The sequence below is a fragment of the Oncorhynchus clarkii genome, chromosome 8, assembly GCF_045791955.1.
Source record: "Oncorhynchus clarkii lewisi isolate Uvic-CL-2024 chromosome 8, UVic_Ocla_1.0, whole genome shotgun sequence".
Taxonomy (NCBI): domain Eukaryota; kingdom Metazoa; phylum Chordata; class Actinopteri; order Salmoniformes; family Salmonidae; genus Oncorhynchus; species Oncorhynchus clarkii.
Genome location: NC_092154.1, coordinates 28641706 through 28666781, shown reverse-complemented (window position 1 = coordinate 28666781; position 25076 = coordinate 28641706). Strand labels below are relative to the sequence as shown.

Here is a 25076-nt window from a genome sequence, read left to right as displayed (position 1 = left end):
AGTTTATGACCAACCATAAAACAGAAAAGATAACCAAGTTTTGTATCAAAGGGTTGAGGCTCCAACTTTACATGTTGGCAATGCATTTCCTGTACCCACTGTCAAACATCGCCTGCCTGCACAGCGCCAATTATATAACGGATGAACAGTTGTAATTAGCTAGTTCCAAACCACGAGCCCCTTAATAAGCCACCTCAGTGCTTTGGAGGGTGTCAATGAGTATCGCATCTATTCCATTGAATGTAGCCAACTTTGTTTCCTCAACAGGTGGGCACTTTATGCAGATGATTGAATCTGCCTAAGTAACTCAGCTTCTCGCATTAATTCAGGGGCTTACCTTTCACTGGAGACGGACATGGACAACCTCTACATTCTGAAATTGCATTTTTTATCCCTCCCAGTTTTATCATTGCACTGTGTACAAAAAGCTGCACCGGTGTGCTTTAGTACCATGTGGACACCTCAGAGCGGTCGGGTAGGGTGTCTGGATTTAGGATCACACTGATACCAGTGTGCACGGACAGGCTGCATGAAGGCAAAGCTTCTGAAAGGCTGGTGTATAGGACCAGCACTGGAGAGATGAACAGAGGCAGCTGCTGTCTGTGTTGCGCTTTTTCTCAAGATGTAAAAGTAAGCAGAGCAGAAACTGGCTACTTTTTAGTTGACTGATCTAGCTGTCAAGGTAACTGCTGTTTGAGAGAGATTTTTTTTTTTTATTCCCAGTGCTGAGCTAATAGTATAACGGACATGTTACGTTAGCAAATGTTTCATCCCCTCTCGACTGACGTGAATGAACTACTAGCAGCTAGCTAGCTAGTAGCTACCACAGACAGCTAGAGTTTAGCTTGAGCTGAACTCTGTCAGGTAGCAGTGTTTAACAGCTGTGTGTATTGAAATGTCTTATAGCCTTTTGTTTTGTCCCGTTTCAACCAAAGTAAATTTGATGTTTCGTTAGCTAGCTCACTAACTTTAGCTATTATTTTTGCCTCATTCACACTACACCTGAATCAAATTACGAAACCACTACGCTCATCTCAGTGCAGCAAACACTGGACAAGCAAGATGCTTCAAAGATTAAAACTATTTTAAAGTCTGAAACCTCAAAAGCGGATTTCCATGACACAAAATATGTAAAACAGAAATGTGAGGAAGACCTGGGAGACGCTATTGATGAATGTATACAGATGTTAGAATGCCGAGTCATGCTCATAATCTCAGATAACAATTACTGCAGTTTAAGACCATCCATAGAACGTACTATATGCCAGTTAAACTGAATATCATACACTCAGAAATGTAATTCTGCTGGAGGTGAAAAACACAAAAACGGGACATATTTGCATATATTATGGTGTTGTGATGGCTGGCTGAATTCTGGCAAAGACTATGTTCTTTTATCTCAGCATGTCTACAGATTGTCCCTGTTTTTGTATGCTTGGAAATGTTGATACTTGAGACTTATCAGAAGAAACTGTAACCTAGCATTCATAGCGGCTAAGAAATGCTTTGCCATTAAGTGTAAGGTTGGTTATCCTCGCACAATGTATAGCAGAAATGTCAAGTTATTTATCACTAGATTTGATTGATTACAAGATTAAGGGTATACTGTGCAACTTTCATAAGGTCTGATGCTTTATATGCAATACTGTACAACAAAAGGAGTCTGTATTGAAAACATGCCCATGTCAGGGAAGACAGCTATTTAGGCAATCCCTAGCTTCTGTGCTGCTCAGTCCTGGCTCTGGGGATCTGCTGTACTGATGGTAGTCACTCTGGCCTTGGCCTAACACACCTGAAACCAATAATTAATGTTTCACTAATATCCTAGAGCTAAATGGGGTTGGGGCGCTGCAGGGCCGTGGACCCCTAGGGGCAGGACGGGGTGACCCAGCTATAGTGTGTGCAATTAAAAGTATTACTAAGGTCTATGATATGAATTATATGGAGGATATACTGTTTGTGTGTTAATGTGTGTTTTTATTAAACTTGTGATTTCCAAACCCTTCCCTTGATACAGCCCCAAAAAAGACAAAGGAAGTTGTTGGGGAGAGAGTCGAGTTATTGACTAGACTGGTGAGGGTCGGCGTGCAGGCGGCTCGGGTTGGCTGAAATTTAATAGAGGATGTCATTAAGACAATCAAAAGTTAGGTCTTCATACTTTATTTGTAAGAACTGTTCACTTGTGATGCAATTGGTTAAAGGAGCAACACAATACTGATGATTGAATTATCATTGATCTAGTTCAGTTTAATCACTTAAAAAATATGTTTAATGTTTTTATTTCACCTTTATTTAACCAGGTAAGCTAGCTGAGAACAAGTTCTCATTTACAACTGCATCCTGGCCAAGATAAAGCAAAGCAGTGCGACAGAAACAATAGAGTTACACATGGAATAAACAAGCTTACAGTCAATAACACAAAAGAAAAAAAAAGAAAGTCTGTATACAGTATGTGCAAATGGCATGAGGTGTTACGGCAATAAATAGGCCATAGTAGCAAAGGAATTACAATTTAGCAGATTAACACTGGAGTGATAGATGAGCAGATGGTGTGTAAGTAGTGATACTGGTGTGCAAAAGAGCAGCAAAGTAAATAAAAACAATATGGGGGATGAGGTAGATAGATTGGGTGGGCTATTTACAGATGGACTACGTACAGCGATCGGTTAGCTGCTCAGATAGCTGACGTTTAAAAGATAGTGAGGGAAATTGTAAGTCTCCAGCTTCAGCGATTTTTGCAATTCGTTCCAGTCACTGGCAGCAGAGAACTGGAAGGTGGCCAAAGTAGGTGTTGGCTTTAGGGATGACCAGTGAGAAAAGGTGGGTGTTGTTATCGTGATCAGTGAGTTGAGATAAGGCAGAGCTTTACCTAGCATAGACTTATAGATGACCTGGAGCCAGTGGGTCTGGCGACGAATATGTAGCGAGGGCCAACCGACTAGAGCATACAGGTGGGTAGTATAAGGTGCTTTGGTAACAAAACAGATGGCACTGTGATAGACCACATCCAATTTGATTTTACTAGCGTTTAAGAGCAGTTGGAGGCCACGGAAGGAGTGTTGTATGGTATTGAAGCTCGTTTGGAGGTTAGTTAGCAGTGTCCAAAGAAGGGCCAGACGAAAACAGAATGGTGTCGTCTGCATAGAGGTGGATCAGGGAATCCACTGCAGCAAGAGCGACATTGTTGATATACACAGAGAGAAGAGTCGGCCTGAGAATTTAACCCTAAGGTATCCCCATAGAGACTGCCAGAGGTCCGGACAACAGGCCCTCCGATTTGACACACTGAACTCTATCAGATAAGTAGTTGGTAAACCAGGCGAGGCAGTCATTTGAGAAACCAAGGCTATTGAGTCTGCCGATAAGAATACTGTGATTGACAGAGTCGAAAGCCTTGGCCAGGTCGATGAAGACGGCTGAACAGACTGGTAAATAGGGGTTGCAACAATGGCGGCGGATCATTTTAAAAAGAGAGGGTCCAGATTGTCTAGCCCAGCTGATTTGTACAGGTCCAGGTTTTGCAGCTCTTTCAGAACATCTGCTATCTGGATTTGAGTGACGGAGAAGCTGGGGAGGCTCAGGCAAATAGCTGCTGGGGGTGCGGAGCTGTTGGCCGGGGTTGGGGTAGCCAGGAGGAAACCATGGCCAGCCGTAGAGGAATGCTTATTGAAATTTTCGATCATCATGGATTTATCGGTAGTAACCGTGTTACCTAGCCTCAGTGCAGTGGGCAGCTGGGAGGAGGTGCTCGTGATCTCTATGGACTTTACAGTGTCCAAAAACTTTTTGGAGTTAGAGCTACAGGAAGCAAATTTCTGTTTGAAAAAGCTAGCCTTGGATTTCCTGACTGACTGTGTGTATTCCTGACTTCCCTGAACAGTTGCATATCGGGGGGACTATTCGATGTTATTGGAGTCCGCCACATGATGTTTTAAATAACTTTTAAATAACAACCAGGCATCCTCGACTGACGGGATGAGGTCAATTAGAAAGGCCTGCTCGCAGAAGTGTTTTAGGGAGCGTTTGACAGTGATGAGGGGTGGTCATTTGACCGCAGACCCATAGCGGATGCAGGCAATGAGGCAGTGATCACGGAGATCCTGATTGAAAACAGCAGAGGTGTATTTGGAGGGCAAGTTGGTCAGGATAATATCTATGAGAGAGCCCATGTTTACAGATTTAGGGTTATACCTGGTAGGTTCCTTCATAATTTATTTGAGATTGAGGGCATCTTGCTTGGGGTGTTAAGCATATCCCAGTTTAGGTCACCTAACAGAACGAACTCTGAAGATAGATGGGGGGCAATCAATTCACATATGGTGTCCAGGGCACAGCTGGGAGCTGAGGGGGGTCTATAACAGGCAGCAACAGTGAGAGACATTTCTGGAGAGATTCATTTTTAAATTAGAAGCTCGAACCGTTTGGGCATAGACCTGGAAAGTATAACAGCACTTTGCAAGCTCTCTCTGCTTGCTCTCATATTTAATAATGGTCTCTCATCTAGCTTGATGACTGTGGCATTTTTGCTTTTTTGTTCTAAATAGAGATGGCTAGAAGGGCCATGCATCATAATAGATCGCATAGAAATTCAGGAAATGAGCATTAGATGCCCCAAAAACTGGGAGGACCATCAGACCAAGCCAAGTTGTTGTCCCCCTCACTTCAAAAACCAAAGTTGCGAACCCGGCATGAATCTTCTATTGACATCAATGCATGATTTACCAGAATGTCGGAAAAGAACAACAACCTGCAGTCAGGATTTGTCCCTAATGGCAGAAGTCTGAGATGAGGAATTGATTTCGATTGGCTAGCCAGAGGAGCGGACTTACTATGGCAACTTCTACAGCATCCTGATTGGTGTAGGAGAGGTCACAGAGCACAAGGAGGGCGTGGTCTTTGGCCAGGGATCGGGTGGCAGGCAGGTATCTCAGCTCTGAACAGATGTTCTCCACTGTCGTGCCCTGGAGATTACACATAGATACAGTTTGTGAATATAGGAGGAAAGCAACTTGCACCACAGTGCTTCCTGTAAAGCTGGTACTTCCATTCTGTGATAACATCAAACATTGGTGTGTACAAAGATAAGACACTCACCACTGGCACTTTGGCCCGGTTGAAGATGAGCGTGATGCGGGCACAGCTGTTGTCCAGGTGCCCACTGTTGGGCTGGCACTTGGTGTGGTCGTGGGGTGCGGGCTCACCACTGCCGGAGGAGGATGAGCACACCCCCCAACGATGGCAGGGGGGCGAGAAGCAGGGGAGGTAGCTGTGCTCCTGGCACTCACGCCCACCTGGGCCCGCCTGGGCACATTCCTCACCCGTTGACTTTGGTGACCCTGGGAGAAGGCACAGCCGCCGTCCGCAGAGGACCTGTGGGGGTCAAAGGTCAGAGGGAGGGGTCAACCACAAGCCTCTGGACCAATAAGAGGCCCCGTTTCAGTGTTGTACGCTCCAGGTATTGAAGTCCCAATTAGTTAAATTTATTACGAGTGAGTGTGTGGTGTGTGCGCTAGCGATGTGCATGTGTGAATAAGGTGCGAGAGTGTACACTCACCTTGGTACACTCCACTTTGCCATCGACACAGTGGCAGTTGTTGCACTCCTCTTCCCAGCGACTGCCATGAAGGAACTGCAGGCCGGCATAGTGGCAGCTCTTCCCGATACCGATAACTACAAACGCGCACACACACACACACACACAGTAACATACTGCTGTCAATCAACTGAAACCTCAGAGGCTAAGGTCAATTGTGTCTAGGCAGACAGTAAGAGCATGTTGCCATAACAAGACATGAAGGTCTTGATTTTCTAATGAAGTGACACTCATCCTCGTGCGCGCATGTGTGTGTGTGCATCACGAGGGGGGAGTGAGACTCACACTCTTGGCACTGTGGGCCCGTTCGCCCCAGTGGGCAGACGCAGCGGAAGCCGTTGATCTCATCCACGCAGGTGGCACCGTACGCGCAGGGAGACGACTGGCACTCATCTATATCTGAACGAGAAGAGAGAAGATGAGAGGAAGGGAGATTATAATAATATAAGTATTTATATGGGGGATTTTCCCCCCCTTTTCCGTGATATGCAATTGTGATCTTACGTATCTTTGCTGCAACTCCCCAACAGGCTCGGGAGAGGCGAAGCGCGAGTCATTTGTCCTCCAAAACATGACCAGCGAAACGGCGCTTTTTAACACTCGCCCACTAAACCCGGAAGCCAGCTGCACCAATGTGTCGGAGGAAACAACGTTCTACTGCTGACCGAAGTCAGCCTGCAGACGCCCGGACTGCCACAAGGAGTCACTAGAGCACGATGAGCCAAGTAAAGCCTCCCCAGCCAAACCCTCCACTAACCCGGACGAAGCTGTGCCAATTGTGCGCCACCCTATGTGTCCAGGTTACGGCCGGGTGTGACACAGTCTGGGATCAAACCCGGGTCTATAGTGACACCTCAAGCACTGCCTCAGACCACTGTGCCACTAGGGAGGCTTTACAGAAGTGTTTTTATGCTTACACACACACACACACACACACACACACACACACACACACACACACACACAGTGGGGCAAAAAAGTATTTAGTCAGCCACCAATTGTGAAAGTTCTCCCACTTAAAAAGATGAGGGCTGTAATTTTCATCATAAGTACACTTCAACTATGACAGACAAAAATAGGGGGAAAAGACATCCAGAAAATCACATTGTAGGATTTTTTTATGAATTTATTTGCAAATCATGGTGGAAAATAAGTATTTGGTCACCTACAAATAAGCAAGATTTCTGGCTCTCACAGACCTTCTTTAAGAGGCTTCTCTGTCCTCCACTCATTACCTGTATTAATGGCACCTGTTTGAACTTGTTATCAGTATAAAATACACCTGTCCACAACCAAACAGTCACACTCCACTATAGCCAAGACCAAAGAGCTGTCAAAGGACACCAGAAACAAAATTGCAGACCTGCACCAGGCTGGGAAGACTGAATCTGCAATAGGTAAGCAGCTTGGTTTGAAGAAATCAACTGTGGGAGCAATTATTAGGAAATGGAAGACATACAAGACAACTGATAATCTTCCTCGATCTGGGGCTCCACGCAAGATCTCACCCTATGGGGTCAAAATGATCACAAGAACGGTGAGCAAAAATCCCAGAACCACACGGGGGGACCTAGTGAATGACCTGCAGAGAGCTGGGACCAAAGTAACAAAGCCTACCATCAGTAACACACTACGCCACCAGGGACTCAAATCCTGCAGTGCCAGACGTGTCCCCCTGCTTAAGCCAGTACATGTCCAGGCCCGTCTGAAGTTTGCTAGAGAGCATTTGGATGATCCAGAAGAAGATTGGGAGAATGTCATATGGTCAGATGAAACCAAAATATAACTTTTTGGTAAAAACTCAACTTGTCGTGTTTGGAGGACAAAGAATGCTGAGTTGCATCCAAAGAACACCATACCTACTGTGAAGCATGCATCATGCTTTGGGGCTGTTTTTCTGCAAAGGGACCAGGACGACTGATCCGTGTAAAGGAAAGAATGAATGGGGCCATGTATCGTGAGATTTTGAGTGAAAACCTCCTTCCATCAGCAAGGGCATTGAAGATGAAACGTGGCTGGGTCTTTCAGCATGACAATGATCCCAAACACACCGCCCGGGCAACGAAGGAGTGGCTTCGTAAGAAGCATTTCAAGGTCCTGGAGTGGCCTAGCCAGTCTCCAGATCTCAACCCCATAGAAAATCTTTGGAGGGAGTTTAAAGTCCGTGTAGCCCAGCAACAGCCCCAAAACATCACTGCTCTAGAGGAGATCTGCATGGAGGAATGGAACAAAATACCAGCAACAGTGTGAAAACCTTGTGAAGACGTACAGAAAATGTTTGACCTCTCATTGCCAACAAAGGGTATATAACAAAGTATTGAGAAACTTTTGTTATTGACCAAATACTTATTTTCCACCATAATTTGCAAATAAATTAATTGAAAATCATACAATGTGGTTTTCTGGATTTTTTCCCCCTCATTTTGTCTGTCATAGTTGAAGTGTACCTATGATAAATTACAGGCCTCACATCTTTTTAAGAGGGAGAACTTGCACAATTGGTGGCTGACTAAATACTTTTTTGCCCCACTGTATATATGTGCTTGCTGGGAGTGTTACCCACTGGACTCTGAACACACTGAGATTGATAGAAAGTTTGTGCAACTAAGGTACAAACGTTTCGTGTTGGTTTAAAGTACTCGGTTAATCCATGTGTTAAAAGAAGGGATTAAGAGATGGTAGAACAAGGAGCAAAACAGGAACGAGTAGCTCCATCCTCTCTTTGCAAGTTATGAGCCAAATTTCCCCTCCTGAAATTTGAATCAGACTAACACCTACAAAATCAGAATTTGTACAAATAACCTGTGACGAAAAACAAACACTGGAACTACTGCTGCTAGTTCTCGCATTCAATTCCATTCAACAGATTCTATGGTAGTAAACTCAACAACAAAAAAGAAACGTCCACTCACTGTCAACTGCGTTTGTTTTCAAACTTAGTGTGTAAATATTTGTAAAAACATAAGATTCAACAGACAAACTGAACAAGTTCCACAGACAGATGATTAACAAATGGAATAAAGTTTCCCACATTAAAATGCAAAATCGACTTAAAATTTTTTGACATGCGTTTTTCAGGATTTTTTTGTTGTTATTCTGTCTTTCACTGTTCAAATAAACCTACCATTAAAATTATAGACTGATCATTTCTTTGTCAGTGGGCAAACGTACAAAATCAGCAGGGATTCAAATACTTTCCCCCCTCACTATTAGAGTAAGTTAAAATAAGTGTTCATTCAGTATTGTTGTAATTGTCATTATTACAAAAACAAAACAAAAAACACTGGCCGATTAAATCGGTATTGGCTTTTTTGGTCCTCTAATAAATCGGTATTGGTATCGGTCTTAAAAATCATAATCGGTCGACCTCTAGTATCTGGGGTGGCCACCAGCTGCATTAAGTACTGCAGTGCAGTTCCTCCTCATGGACTGCATCTGATATGACAGTTCTTGTGGTGAGATGTTACCCCACTCTCCCACCAAGGCACCTGCAAGTTCCCAGACATTTCTGGGGGGGGAATGGCCCTAGCCCTCGATCTCCGATCCAACAGGTCCCAGACGTGCTCAATGGGATTGAGATCAAGGCACATCGCTGGCCATGGCATAACACTGACATTCCTGTCTTGCATGAAATCACGCACAGAACGAGCAGTATGGCTGGTGGCATTGTCATGCTGGAGGGTCATGTCAGGATGAGCCTGCAGGAAGGGTACCACATGAGGGAGGAGGATGTCTTGCCTGTAACGCACAGCATTGCGATTGCCTGCAATGACAACAAGCTCAGTCCGATGATACTGTGACACCGCCCCAGACCATGACGGACCCTCCACCTCCAAAAATCGATCCCACTGCAGAGTACAGGACTCAGTGTAATGCTCATTCCTTCAATGATAAACGCGAATCCGACCATCATCCCTCGTGAGACAAAACTGCGACTCGTCAGTGAAGGGCACTTTTTGCCAGTCCTGTCTGGTCCAGCGACAGTGGGTTTGTGCCCATAGGCGACGTTGTTGCCGGAGATGTCTGGTGAGGACCTGCCTTACAACAGGCCTACTAGCCCTCAGTCCAGCCTCTCTCAGCCTATTACGGACAGTTTGAGAACTGATGGAGGGATTCTCCTGGTGTTATTTCGAGCAGTTGTTGCCATCCTGTACCTGTCCCGCAGTTGTGATGTTCGGATGTACCAATCCTGTGCAGGTGTTGTTACGTGGTCTGCCACTGCGAGGACCATCAGCTGTCCGTCCTGTCTCCCTGTAGTGCTGTCTTAGGCATCTCGCAGTACGGACATTGCAATTTATTGCCCTGGCCACATCTACAGTCCTCATGCCTCCTTGCAGCATGCCAAAGGCACGTTCACACAAATAAGCAGGGAACCTGGGCATCTTTCTTTTGGTGTTTTTCAAAGTCAGTAGAAAGGTGTGTCCTTCGGTGTCCTAAGTTTTCATAACGGTGACCTCAATTGCCTACCTGTAAGCTGTTAGTGTCTTAACGACCGTTCCACAGGTGCATGTTCATTCATTGTTTATGGTTCATTGAACAAGCATGGGAAACAGTGTTTTAACTCTTTACAATGAAGATATGTGAAGTTATGGATTTTTATGATTTACCTTTGAAAGACAGGGTCCTGAAAAAGGGAAGTTACTTTTTTTTCTGAGTTTAGTTCTGTTTACATAGGTCTGTCCATAAGAGATTAGTGCCGACAAATTCAACATTGTTTTGACGTTGGCCGATTTTAGGTGGCTACGTATCATTGAGACAAGGCACTTTTAAAGGACGGTTAAAAGGGGGCTGAAATAAATCAAATCATTTTATTTGTCACATACAGTTGAAGTCATAAGTTTACATACACTTAGGTTGGAGTCATTAAACTCATTTTTCAACCTCTCCACAAATTTCTTGTTAACAACCTATAGTTTTGGCAAGTTGGTCCGGACATACTTTGGGCATGACAAGTCATTTTTCCAACAAACTATCACAATTCCAGTGGGTCAGAAGTTTACATACACTAAATTGACTGTGCCTTTAAACAGCTTGGAAAATTCCAGAAAATTATGTCATGGCTTTAGAAGCTTCTGATAGGCTAATTGACATAATTTGAGTCAATAATTTGAGTTGGATGTGTACCTGTGGATGTATTTCAAGGCCTACCTTCAAACTCAGTGCCTCTGACATCAGGGGAAAATCAAAAGAAATCAGCCAAGACCTCCAAAATTGTAGACCTCCACAAGTCTGGTTCATCCTTGGGAGCAATTTTCAAACACCTGAAGGTACCACATTCATCTGTACAAACAGTAGTATTTAAGTATAAATATCATGGGACCACGCAGCCATACCGAAAAGGAAGGAGACGCGTTGTCTCCTAGAGATGAACGTACTTGTGTGAAAAGTGCAAATCAATCCCAGAACAGCAGCAAAGGACCTTGTGAAAATGCTGGAGGAAACAGGTACAAAAGTATCTATATCCACAGTAAAACAAGTTCAATATCGACATAATCTGAAAGGCCGCTCAGCAAGGAAGAAGCCACTGCTTCAAAACCGCCATAAAAAAGCCAGACTACGGTTTGCAACTGCACATAGGGACAAAGATCGTACTTTTTGGAGAAATGTTTTTTGGTCTGATGAAACAAAAATAGAACTGTTTGGCCATAACGACCATCTTTGGAGGAAAAAGGGGGAGGCTTGCAAGCCGAAGAGCACCATCCCAACCGTGAAGCACGGGGGTGGCAGCATCATGTTGTGGGGTGCTTTGCTACAGGAGGGACTGGTGCACTTCACAAAATAGATGGCATCATGAGGGAGGTAAATTATGTGGACATATTGAAGCAAAATCTCAAGACATCAGACAGGAAGTTAAAGCTTGGTTACAAATGGGTCTTCCAAATGGACAAATACCCCAAGCATACTTCCAAAGTTGTGGCAAAATGGCTTAAGGACAACAAAGTCAAGGTATTGGAGTGGCCATCACAAAGCCCTGACCTCAATCCTATAGAAAATGTGTGGGCAGAACTGAAAAAGCATGTGCGAGCAAGGAGGCCTACAAACCTGACATAGTTACACCAGCTCTGTCAGGAGGAATGGGCCAAAATTCACCCAATTTATTGTGGGAAGCTTGTGGAAGGCTACCCAAAACATTTGACACAACAATTTAAAAAGGCAATGCTAACAAATACTAATTGAGTGTATGTAAACTTCTGACCCACTGAGAATGTGATGAAAGAAATAAAAATCACTACTATTATTCTGACATTTCACATTCTTAAAATAAAGTGGTGATCCTAACTGACCTAAAACAGGGAATTTTAACTTGGATTAAATGTCAGGAATTGTGAAAAACTGAGTTTAAATGTATGTAAACTTCCGACTTCAACTGTACATGTGTTTAGCAGATGTTATTGTGGGTGTAGTGAAATGCTTGTCTTTCTAGCTCCAACAGTGCAGTAATACCTAACAATTTCACAACAATACACACATCTCAAGTAAAGGAATTAAGAATATATAAATATTTGCGCAGGCAATGAGTCATTTGTCTGGCTTAGTCATTAAGAAATTCAAAGGCCATGACTGAAGCCAAATTAAAGTTGTGTTTTAACGTGGGGATCTCGTGTGTGTGTTCGGATGTGGCATGCGTTTGTACATTCCCTCTGCAAAAACAGTACCCAGTCAGTCACCATTCTAGATAACTTGACAGTTTAACCAAGTCTTGAGTCTTAAAGTCGCATTGGCTAGCTAGTGCTAGCCAACTTCTTTCGCCAATTATCTTCAGCTGGTTGCAGTTCGACCATGGCAAAATTGGTTTGATATTGGAAAGCCCACCTGAGGCTAGGTAGGGAGAGTCAATAAATGACAATGTAAACTAAACAATATTTAGATGTTGGACATATTTAATTTCTCATTAAATGCTTAAGTCATTGAAATTTGGAGCTATTGACTTTAAAATATTGTCGCATGTACGTGGGGTAATTGACTGATGGTCCCCAACCAGCCCCATAGGGATATTGAATGTCAAACAAAATTAACCATGGGCATTACTATTAGATTGAATTGATGATCATTTGGGACCTATCAGCTGTGGGCAGGATTAAAATAAACCCAACCAAAGGAAAAATGTTACAGTGCCCTTCATTCCATGATATACAATGTTTTCCTATCTCATAAATCTGACTTTATGACCAAAATGCTCCTATTTACACTTTGTAGTCCATTTGGATACTATAATAAAATGTTTGACTCATTTATGCCACATTGGCAGTTGTCAAAATGAGAAGATGCTTTTTAGGGGCAGTCACTCTTTAACGCTGACTAAATTCTAACAGTTTCTTGGTTATTTGGATGTCTAATATGCCACAATGTTAGAAGAGCATCTGATCTTTTGCCTAGCCTAGCCAGTGTGAGAAAAACTGTAAAAGTCTGAATGAAAGACAACCACTAGTCATCTGACAAAGGCGAGAGAGGAGATAGAAATTTCAGGGTCATTGAATAATTAATCTACTCAGTTTATGTGCGTGCGTGTGCCTGAAAGACAGAAAGATAGTTTGCGTGTGTGTGAGAGTATGTACGTGTGTGTGTGTGCGCGCCGAGGGAGGAAAAGAGGAAGGATGACCTCTTCTCCCCAATAGGTCAAAGGGACGTGTCGCCCCCCTGTTCTTTCTGTCATTGTCATGGTTACGTTTGTGGTGTCCGACAGCTCGGGTAGTTGATGCATTGGTGTGTGTGAGAGTCAAAGGCCTGCTACACTGGACATTTCAATGAGCATAAGCAGCGTGTTTGCTCCAAGATGTTTTGGATAACCGTATTGTGACTTACTGATACGACAGTCCGGTCCGGCGAACCCGGGGGCACACTCACATCGAAACCAGTTGACACCGTCCACACAGATACCACCGTTGTAGCTGTAAAGATCGAGGGACGGAAAAAAGAAAGAGGGAAGAGAAAGTGTGAGAACAGTGAGCATGAGGTTAGATAGCCCTAAACAGAGCGTACCCGTCTTGACTCATCTCACACATAACAGCAAAGAGGGGAGAGAGTGCAAGTGTGTGTGTGTGTTGGGATCCAAGTCACAAAGGCTAAATTCTGCTCATCAATACACACCTTTCAAATGCTAATATCTACCCCCCACTCCTCAATCCAACCCCTTCAAGCCTTCTTCCCCTCCTTGTGCCTTCTAGGTCAGCAGTGAAGAATGGAGGGGAGGGCAGGAGAAGAGAAGGGGAGGTAGAGGAGAGGTTGCTCCCCCGTTGTTCCTATATGGGGGAGGTGGGGGGGGGACTTATTTAAGGCCCCCAGAGCCTCCATTGTCCCCTCCCGTTCATTTAAAACCAACGCTGGGTTTCGGATTAAGGAACATCTTTCCTGTATTTTACGAGCTGGGGGGGGGCGTTGAGACAATTCATGGTGGTTGTTGTACAGCAAAAGGGAGGGTCAAAACAGAGAAAAGGCATGACAAAGGGGGAGGAGAGAAGGAAATGCACGTACCAGGGGTGAGGGTTACAGTCGTTGGTGTCTGGAGAAAAATACAAGATAAAGCCATAAGAAAGTGAAAACCATGCTTTAAAAAAAATATATATATATATGAATCTAAAATGGCAAAATCTTTAAGTTGCATAAGTGCATTCGAGTCAGGACGAGGCCCTTGAAATGGACATATCTACATGGACATGTGCAGGAGTAAGATTGAGGCGCTGAGAAAAACTCTGGGTTTTGTTTATCTTGAAGTGTACACTCGTTCACTACTTCAAACAAATCTAAAAGCATTGGATTGGTGGTGTGGCCTAGGGGGGAGGTATGGGTTTCCACCATATTTCTTATACCAGTCATTTCCTTTCAAATAAGTGAAGACGTAGCCTCTGTGCGACACTGGTGGCAGCAGTGGGATACACTGGTAGCAGCGGTGGAATGTAAACGGCGACTTACTTTGGGCGCAGGTGGGGCCCTCCCAGCCCTCTTTGCAGATGCAGGTGAAGGAGTCGCCGCCTCCCACACAGGTGCCTCCGTTGGAGCAGGGGCTGGACACACACATGCTGTTCTTGGCTGGAGTGGAAGGGACAACGACAAAAATAATAATAATAAAGTGGTGAGACACGATATGATACAGACTGAATACATTGAATCGATAGAGACGAGACAGACGGGGATACAAACAGAGAGATATTCAAATAATGCATAAAAGCACCCCCCCCCCCTCACCTGTGTTACAGGTACTGCCGCCCCTCCCAGGGGGGCAGGCACAGCGGAAAGCGTCCCCGTGGTCATAGCAGGTGCCCCCGTTACTGCAGGTGTTGGCGTCACACTGACTCTCACCTGTGTGCGCACACATTTTAGATGTCATACTGAAGATGCTTAGACCCAATAGACCTCGGTCTGTTCAATTTAAATTATGCAATTCATTTCATTTCATTCAACACATCTGATTAGCGCACACGCAGACACTGCAGGGCTTGACATTACCTTTTTTTAGCCACTTGTCCTTCAGACAAGTAGGACAGACTTGTCAGAAAGCTCAAGTTATTTATCCCCCCCGCCCCCAAAAAGGTTTAACACCGTGGGCCAAAAGGATGATTGAGAATTGTATTGTGTGACTAGTGTAGCAAAATTATATGAATTTTAGCATAATTCCACATTTCCTACTTATTCTCTCCTGAATCTTCTTACCGGGAGTTCTTGATTTTGGAAAGATTACCAGAATTTTGCAACCCTATGAATGATGCTAGGAACCGCTTCATAAAATAATATCTAGATGACACTTGGATCCGCTTTCATTCAGAGTAGCCTAATTGTTTGATACATATATATTTTTTTCTTCTTGTCCATTCATACAACATAAATCTATAATCTGCTTGCCTGAATGTTTATTTTATTATTTTTAACTTGCCCTGGGCAAGCGTTAATGTCGAGCCCTACACACACTTACGGGAGTGGCAGGTCTTGCCCTTCCAGTTGTTGGTACACTCGCAGTAGAAGTCGTTGACCAGATCCACACAGAAGCCACCATTCTTACACGGGTTACGGTTGCACTCGTTCACATCTGAGGAGGACGTAAGGAAAGGAAAATAAAATGTCAATGGCTGTGTTATAAGGAGGAGGTGAATGGGAGGGAAAGGAAGATGGAGAAAGGGGAGGAAGAGTAGTATGGTGAAGAGGAAAAAGACGAGGAAGATGAGAAGATCGGAGTAGGAGAAGAACGACAGTGGGAAAGAGTAGGAAGAAAAAATAATTGGAGCAGGAGGATACAAAAAGTAGGAGGAGAAAAAGGAGCTTTAACTTACTAAGGTCACAGAGTCGGCCCTCCCACCCATCAGGACAGAAGCACTGGAAGGAGTTGACCCCATCGATGCAGGTGCCTCCGTTCCGACACGGGCTACTCACACAGTCGTTCACGTCTAAAATAGAAAAATAAGCATTCTATTTTTTTGCCTTTATTTATCCAGGAAATCCCATTGAGGTCAGAACAGGGGTTTTCAAACTATTTGGGCCTGGGACCCCTTTTGTTATAGCAAATTCATCAGGGACCTCCGAGCATGGTGAGAATTCAGCAGTTTTAAAGCTAAAATTGCAGTGCATTTACGCTGAAAATAATACTTCTTGTATGCCCTAAAAATGTTGAGTTGAAAACTGGATCAATGATGAGTATTGTGGATCCCTGTGAGCCTCTCCCAGGCCCTGTTGTGCATCTAAGGGTAGCATATATTGTAGATTAACTATATTACATTGCAAAGTTTTCACCCTCAATTTATTTCACAAAACGCTTGGCCAAATCTGTTAAATCTGTAGCTCCCAGCAATATTTATTTAAACAAAATAATTACATGTAAAAAATAATAATTCTGGCAGCAGACCCTTGCAGTACCGCCACAAACCCCGGTTTGGGAACAACTGGGTCAGCAGACCTCTTTTACAAGGGAGACATGTCCCAATAACATCTGCTTTGTCCTGAAGTGTGCACTCATTCACTACTTCCCACAAATCTAAAAGCATTGGATTAGTGGATGCACGGGCTAGTGGGAGTTTCCACCACATTTATTATACTAGTCTACACTAGTTCTCTTGCAAATCAGTGAAAGGTATTGAACAAAAACACTTTGGTAAGAAGGAAAAATAATTAGGACATAGCCCTAGACCAGAGTGGTTGCCACACCCACTGAATGAGATCCTCAGGAAGCGATGTTTAAATCTGAGAACTTCTACCCAGACTGAGGTACCCAGTTAGGCGGGCTGTCAGACAGGCAGAAAGAGTGTCCAGCTGGAAAAACTGGTTGCATTATTATAAGACATTGTAATCTTCTGCCATCATGGTCAGGTTGTATACCGGATGTATAAGGACGTTAACAGCTTTTTTAGCGACCAGAAGAATTGCTGTAATTTTTCAAATTTGTGGTTAGATATATATTTTTTTAACCTTTATTTAACCAGGAAGGCTAGTTGAGAACAAGTTCTCATTTACAACTGCGACCTGGCCAAGATAAAGCAAAGCAGCGCAACACAGTTTCACATGGAACAAACAAACATACAGTCAATAATACAGTAGAAAAAGTCTATATACAGTGTGTGCAAATGAGGAAGGATAACGGAGATAAGGCAATAAATAGGCCATAGTGGCGAAATAATTACAATATAGCAATTAAACACTGAAGTGATAGATGTGCAGAAGATAAATGTGCAAGTAGAGATAATGGGGTGCAAAGGAGCAAAAATAAATAAATAAATAGATAACAGTATGGGGATGAGGTAGTTGGATGGGCTATTTACATATGAGCTATGTACAGGTGCAGTGATCTGCTCTGACAGCTGGTGCTTAGTTAGTGAGGGAGATGTGAGTCTCCAGCTTCAGCTAGATATAGTGTAGTCAATCCAGAAAACATCATTTTCAGGCTGTCACCTGGTTAAGACTTCATGTCTCAAATGTATATACTCTTGGCAGTAGGTGCCACTGAAAATTAGAATTGAAGAAAACCATGCTTGGAATGGAATTTAAAAAAAAAAGATTTTAACATCAAAAACTTGATTATAATTTTTGAAATTGCAGTTAAAAAATACTAATGTTATTTCAATGTTTTTATGTATATCGCTAGCAACAGAATACACATTTTGAATTACATAGTGCCGTCAGAAAGTACACACCCCTTGACTTTTTGCACAGTGTTACAAAGTGCTATTAAAAACTGATTTAATTGTCGTTTTTTGTGAACGATATATACAAAACTGTCATTGTTTAATAAAATCTTGTAAAAAAATAAATACAATTAAACCAATAGATCTTATTAGATACGTATTCAACTCTGAGTCAATACATGTTAGATTCACCTTTGGCAGCGATTACAGCTGTGAGTCTTTCTGGGTAAGTCTCTAAGAGCTTTCCACACCTGGACTGTGCGACATCTGCCCATTATTCTATTAAAAACATCCAGCTCTGTCACATTGGTTGTTGATCATTGCTGGACAACCATTTTCAGGTCTTGCCATAGATTTTCAAGCCGATTTAAGTCAAAACTGTAATTCATCCACCGTCTTCCTGGTAAGCCACTCCAGGGTAGATTTGGCCTTGTGTTTTTAGATTATTGTCCTGCTGTAAGGTGAAGTCATCTCCCATTGTCTGGTGGAAACAAACAACCAGGTTTTCCTCTAGGACTTTGCCTGTGCTTAGCTCCAGTCCTTAACGATTACAAGCATACCCATAACATGATGTAGCCACCACTATGCTTGCAAATATGGAGTGGTACGCAGAACACTTTGTATTCAGGATGAAAAGTGAATTATTTTGCCGCATTACTTTAGTGTCTTGTTGCAAACAGCATGCATGTATTGGGATATTTTTTATTCTGTACAAGCTCCCTTATATTCACTGTCAATTATGTTAGTATTGTGGAGTAACTACAATGTTAATCCATCCTCAGTTTCTCCTATCACAACCATTAAATTCTGCAACTGTTTTAAAGTCACCATTGGCCTCATGGTGAAATCCCTGACCGGTTTCCTTCCTCTCCAGCAACTGAGTTAGGAAGGACACCTGTATCTTTGTAGTGACTGGGTGCATTGATACACCACCCAAAGTGTAATTAATAACTTCACCATGCTCAAAGGGATAATCATTGTCTGCTTTAAAAAAAATAAAAATGTAATCTGTGCCCTTCTTTGCGAGGCATTGGAAAACCACCCTGGTCTTTGTGGTTGAATCAGTGTTTGAAATGGATTGTTTGACTAAGGGACCTTACAGATAAGTGTGTGTATGGGGCACAGAGATTGAGGCAGTAATCTCAAAAAATCATGTTAAACACTTATAGCACACAGAGTGAGTCAATGCAACTTACGTGACTTGTTACATTTTACTCCTGAATGTATTTAGGCTTGCCACAATAACAGGGTTGAATACTTATGGACTATTTGTAAACATAATACAAAATTTAAAAAACAATTCCACTTTGACATTATGGTGTGTAGGACAGTGACTAAAACACATTACATTTAATACATTGTGCATTCTGGCTATAAAATGTTGAAAAAAATCAAGTGGTATTAATATTTTGAAGGAACTGTACCTACAATAGTAAATGAGATCCTAATTGAGCAAATTACACTCACTGAAGTATCTGACATAGCGACATAGGCTACCAGTGCGGCAAGTGCTGCTGGCTAGCTACAGATTGAGAGAAGACTTGAAATACACAAGATGGTGGCGGTCACACATTGTTGGACTACTTCATGGAGCAAAACAGAATTACAGAACACTTTTCTGAATTCATAACAGACCCCCCTGCAACTGGACAATGACATTGAGACTCCTGTTTCCACGAATCGAGGACAAAGATCGTACCGCCAAGTTAAGGTAGGTCAAAAATTCTCCATGCTACACCAAACCGTACCTAACCTGTAATTCCCAGTATAATGGATACCAATTTTTTGGGGGGAGGAAGGGGGGGTTAAATCACATTATCTGGTGTTACATTCTATTGCTAGTTGCTGGTAACTTTCTTGACTTGAAAACTAAATGGTTGCCAACACATGGCTAACATTTGTTTAACCAGCTAAACAGCTGCTCTAAGCAAAAGTGTTCGGAGTTCCCTTTCTAGCTAATAGGCTGTGTTAAGAGTGTACACACTTCCTCTTCCAATTATGTGGGGAGGTCAAGATAATAAACGATCTACCAAATCAATTAATTTTAAAGTGTTGATTACTTGTCCTTTCCATTATCATTCACCTGATAAGTAAAATGTTTTATTCTGTATGTTGGGGGTCCCTGGGTTACCGGTTTGCCTGGGAGGGGGTACCTTGGCAAAAACAAGTTGAAGACCACTGCCTTAATACAACGCAGGCTTGCATAAAACATTGTGCTAGTTTACGGAGATCAGTTTAATTCCAATTGGAATCCAATCAGAGAGAGAATATCTAGGAATTGGGAAAGTACAACATTCACCTCATGTGGAAGGTATGGAAAATTAAAAATCAGTACAACCATTTCAATAATGGATGTAATAGGGATGTGCATGGTTATTTGAATAGCCAAACAGACTTTTGTATTCAAATACTAATAATACTATACAATTTATAATTATAAACCTCTTAACACTGAAGTATTTTTTTAATATATAAAATATCCATATACCATAACATTTCAAATGATTAATTTAATAAAACAAACCTTCAAAATGTAGTTTATGATGTGCACCCCATAAGAAGACAGGTAGATAACCGGTAGCTTTCAGGTGTGTAGCTTGTTGTTTATGTTGGCCAATCAAAATCGGCAAAGACGCTCAACGTGTAGCAAGTGGAGTGAGTTCACTAAAACAATGCAAGACAGAGTAAAATTACAGAATTAAAAAGTTTGAGAAATGAGGAGTAGGCTACAACAAGCAAACCGGTTGGTTTTTAAATCGGAATGAGGTTGGGGGGGGGGGGGGGGGGCGCAGAATGTAGCCTCAATTGGCCTAGCAAGCTATAGCTGGCTTAGCTAGCTTCCCTAGGCTACCCCAGTTAAGACATGCACTGTTATATGGGGTAATAAATAACATTGTGGCTGCTTCAAGTTGGCTAGTCTTGGCTGTAGCCGAGTTTCCTTGGCGTTCTCTCTCTCCCATCTCACACACATGCACACAACGCCCCCTCCGCAGCTACATGTGTGAAGTTAGTCTTGTTGATTTATGTATACCCTTCATTAAGATTTACACAGACTAAAAGTAAATTCCACAAATGTTTAGTGACCAATGTCTGTTAATACTTTCATTTAAAAAAAATACAAATAATAATAATAAAATTCCACTCTACCTTTCGTATTTTTGCTTAATTTAGATAAACAGATTGGGTGAGAATAAAGAGGGAGTCATTGAATGAAAGGTACAGACAGGAATGGAAACCTGGTCTCCAGTGGGGAAGTATTTTGCATTTACAGCATTATCCCATACTGTTCAAATTAAAACAGCTTTTACTTAGTCAATAGATATGCCTAATAACAGATGTGCATAAAAAAATTGACATCTTTATTCAGCTTTCCCATAGGATAGTTTAATATTGATAATGTTTTACAGCTTTATGATTATGTTTTAATACGAAAAACATTGTATTATTTTATATATTTTAGGTTATACAAACTTCCTGAAAAGTGTAATTCAGGGTGCATTTAAGGTTTCCAGGAATATTACCCCAAAATGTGTAGAGGTCAAGTCTTTCAAACTTGCCATGCATTGAGGTAGTTGGGTTGAGTTTGGCTTGAGTTGAAAGAAATAAAGGAATTGAAATTCAGGGAATGGGTCAAGAAGGAATTTAATTGAATTAATTTTTGTGGCAGAATATTGAATTAAATGAATTTACTCAATTGAACTACTCAGGGTAAGAAAAGCTAATTGGAATTGAATTTGTGGAATTGACCCCAACCCTGGCCACTGAAGCCCAGGTCACATGAACAGACATACAGACAAAGACAGGAGACAGACAGACATACTCTTGTGGCAGTAAATGCGACTGAAGCCCTGGTCTAAGTTTGGGTGGCATCTTGATTTTCAAACCGTCATACCGTATCTGTACCATACTGGGGAATAAGGTATTACCGGAAGTGCACACAAGGGGATAAATTCTTTATTTTTGACACACTAAACAATTTAGCCAATAGGGCTCTTGATCCAGGGAGGGGACTGAAGGTCTCTCCTTTAGCCAAGAAGCTTGATCTTGACATCTAGCTACTTAGCTAGTAAGTTAACAATCCAAGTGCATAGCTGGAGCCCTGTGCTGGATATAGTTATAAGCACTTAACACTTTCATATACTGTATAACGAGGTATTGTTATACAGTATAAAAGTTATTTACTTTTCTGCTCTTTTGCACACCAGTATTTCCACTTGCACATCACCATCTGTTCATCTATCACTCGTGTTAATTCGCTAAATTGTAATTACTTCGCTATACTATGGCCTATTTATTGCATTACCTCCTCACGTCATATGCTCACACTGTATATAGACTTTCTTTTTCCCCCCTATTGTGTTATTGTTGTTTATTCCATGTGTAACTCTGTTGTTTGTGTCACACTGCTTTGCTTTACCTTGGCCAGGTCGCAGTTGTAAATGAGAACTTGTTCTCAACTAGCTTACCTGGTTAAATCAAGGTGAAATAAAAATTAAAAAATTGCCCAAGCCTACTGGTCACAAGAACAGACAGATGGCAGCCATGCGGACCGACAGAGAAAGACACACAGTGGTACGTACTTTCGTGGCAATAGGTGCCGCTGAAGCCGGAGTCACAGGAGCAGGTGAAGTTGCCGCGGGGCTGGCTGATACAGCGTCCCCGGGGGCCACACACGTTGGACGAGATGTGACGAAAGCCGCCCGCGGAGTCATTGGTCGCCACGACAATGGTGCAGCTGTCAATTACTGAGAGGAAAAAAAACAGGAGGGATGAATGAGGTGTCTGCCTCTACCTGATCCGGTGTCTAGTTCCCCTAGGTACAGATCTAAAAAAAAAAATTAAAAAAATCAGCTTCACCTATTAGTGGGGGGAAATGCAAAAAAAACTGACCCAAGACCTGAGTCTTGGGGAAACTTCATAATACTCTGGGGCTCTGGCAAGTTCAATCTTAGTAACTGATTTGGAATCAGCCTTTTCAATTTCCATTCGGGCATTATGTATAGGGAATAAAACAAAAACCCGTCCAGAATCAGTCACTGTGTGTGGTTCTACCTTGGCAGGGGGTAGTCCTGCAGTGGTCCCTGAGGTGGGCACAGGTCTTGCCCTCGTAGCCATCGGGACAGGCGCAGTAAAAGTCAGCCGTTAGGGCGTGGCACGGTGCCTCGTTCTCACAGGGGGTTGGCTCACACGGGTCTGAAGGAGACCAACCTGGGACCTGTGGGGGAGGGAAGGAGAACGTTCACACATGCAAGCATGTACACAAGCACGAATGCACAAACAAGTACATGTACTACACAGCTGCATGCACACATTCACATGTACAAACAAGTTTTACATTTGTACTTAGTTTAATTTATTTTATCCACTTTATGCAAGTACTTCAGAATATGAATCCTTGCCACCCAGTACGGACAGAAATGGTGAGTGTGAGAGTGCGGGAGAGAAAGAAAGTGTGTGAGAGGCCTTGCAACACTTCACACAAGTTGTTCTTTAAGTATATAGATAAACACAAAGGGCTAAACTGTGTAAGCCTGGCATAAGCTCAGAGGTACCTGAAGATCACCAACACATCTGTGTGTGGAGGTAGTTTGTGTGTGTGTGTGTGTGTGGTTTAAATTAATTTCAATTTCATTCAACCAGATAGTCCTCGGTGACATGGCAGCGGCTCCCAGTTTCTACATTTTCTCTGTTCTCAGGGCATCAAGTAGGGGAAATTCACAACAAAAACCGCAGTGTAAACCATGGGGTACAACTCGCTGCCATTTAAGGCACTGAGTCTGTCAGTAGTGTGGTGCAACAGGGTGGGCTGATCCACTTGGGTTATGGTGCTCTCCTGGTCATGGTGCTCTCACACAGATTAATACACACGCGGACACAAACTCAGCCTGCGCAGACACACGCACACACAGATACATGCACCCAACTTGTTCATTTGACTTTATCTGATGGGGCAGAGATATATTTATTCTATTCTGTTCTGTTTAAAGGCTTCTCTGAGTGCTGTGGCCATGACAAGTATGTGTGGGATGTAAACTGAGGGGTCTGAGGGCTAAAGGCTGGGACAAGTTCCATAAATCTAAGCCCCTCCACAGAAGAGGAAGAACACTTAAACACCCTGTCTTTCAAACAGCCCACCCAAAACCACCTGTAATGCACGTCTCAAACGCCCGATCCCAAATCAACTCAGTCAAATTGGTGCGCAGAAGGACATAGGGGTGTTAAAAGGGTGGGATAGGTGTGCTAAGAGATTGTGTGTCAGGCATGCCAATTGCATAGATGTGTCATAGCAGTGCCTCGGCCTGTCATAGGTATGCCATACGAGTGTAGTAGGAAGGCAGGGGAGAAAGTAAGCCGGTATGTCGTCCTGGCAAAATTAATAGTGGGGGTACGCAGTACCGGTATAACATGAGCCTATCACAATAATTAAAACAAAATGTCAAGAAAACTGTAGGCCATTACTTAACATTATCACGTCAGCCACATGAAATCTGAGCGAATTGTCTTGAAACCGGGTTGTATATGCTCAAAATTGCGTTGTGGTTCGATGAAAACTCGTACATCTGGCCAAGGCGGAAATTAGTTGCCGATACAGAGACGCACGGACAGCAGTGGATGTATGAAGTATAGGCCTAATGACAATCGCAAAACATCATTACAATACACGTAGGTGTTTTGTAACAGAGGTCTCTTTCCATTCATCAAATTGTGAGTGCACAATGCACTGTTTGGATGTTGTAATCATTTTGTGAGTGGACAAAAGTGCACGGGTAGCCTACAGGAGGGCATTTTTTGAAAACATTGACTGGTTGTGTTTATGTCACATTAAAATATAATGTTAAAAGTTATAATAGGCCCATAGGGATCATAGGACATAGGGATTCTAGGCCTATGTAATTCTATGATTACCTAGGCTAACAACAACAAAAAGTGTGCAAGAGCTTGCACACATAGGGATTCCTGTACCTGTAAGAAACTAAATAGGAATGTCATATGTACAATATGTTGAGCATGTGTAGGAGTTTATAGTGTCATCATGTATGCGCTCTGAGTTAGGAGGAGTGCATAGGGAAGTCATACGCATGTTGCGTTAGTGTAGCAGGAGTGCATTTGTGGCATATCAATGCAATACAAGTGTAGTAAGTATCATACGTATGTCACACGATGGTAACAGGAGTGTAAGAATAGAGCCACAATTCTACGACAGGCATAAACTTAGCTTCTCAATGCCCTGGAGTGACTGAGTGGGCACAGGGCCATAGTCGAGTTGCCTCATTCAAGAGGGTTCGTATTTATAGCCTGTTACGCCAAGTACAGGACTGGGCTCACAACCAGTACTGTCTGCCGTTCAGTCAAAGCAAAACAGTACAGCGCTGTCTGTG

At 42.8% G+C, this 25076-nt stretch overlaps 1 protein-coding gene across 2 annotated transcripts in view; it reads right to left on the bottom strand.

Moving 5' to 3' along the window:
- The window catches only part of LOC139415231 (jagged canonical Notch ligand 2b), a 103967-nt gene that overhangs the window by 8711 nt on the left and 70180 nt on the right, over positions 1–25076 (bottom strand). For both annotated transcript variants that reach the window (XM_071163159.1, XM_071163160.1), the window contains 12 exons: positions 22750–22912; positions 22278–22442; positions 15856–15969; positions 15501–15614; positions 14777–14890; positions 14504–14620; positions 14066–14093; positions 13397–13482; positions 5879–5992; positions 5555–5670; positions 5095–5370; positions 4830–4961 (listed from right to left, as the gene is read on the bottom strand). In XM_071163159.1, the coding sequence (XP_071019260.1) occupies positions 4830–4961; positions 5095–5370; positions 5555–5670; positions 5879–5992; positions 13397–13482; positions 14066–14093; positions 14504–14620; positions 14777–14890; positions 15501–15614; positions 15856–15969; positions 22278–22442; positions 22750–22912 (1539 nt within the window). The remainder of the gene's footprint in view (positions 1–4829; positions 4962–5094; positions 5371–5554; positions 5671–5878; positions 5993–13396; positions 13483–14065; positions 14094–14503; positions 14621–14776; positions 14891–15500; positions 15615–15855; positions 15970–22277; positions 22443–22749; positions 22913–25076) is intronic.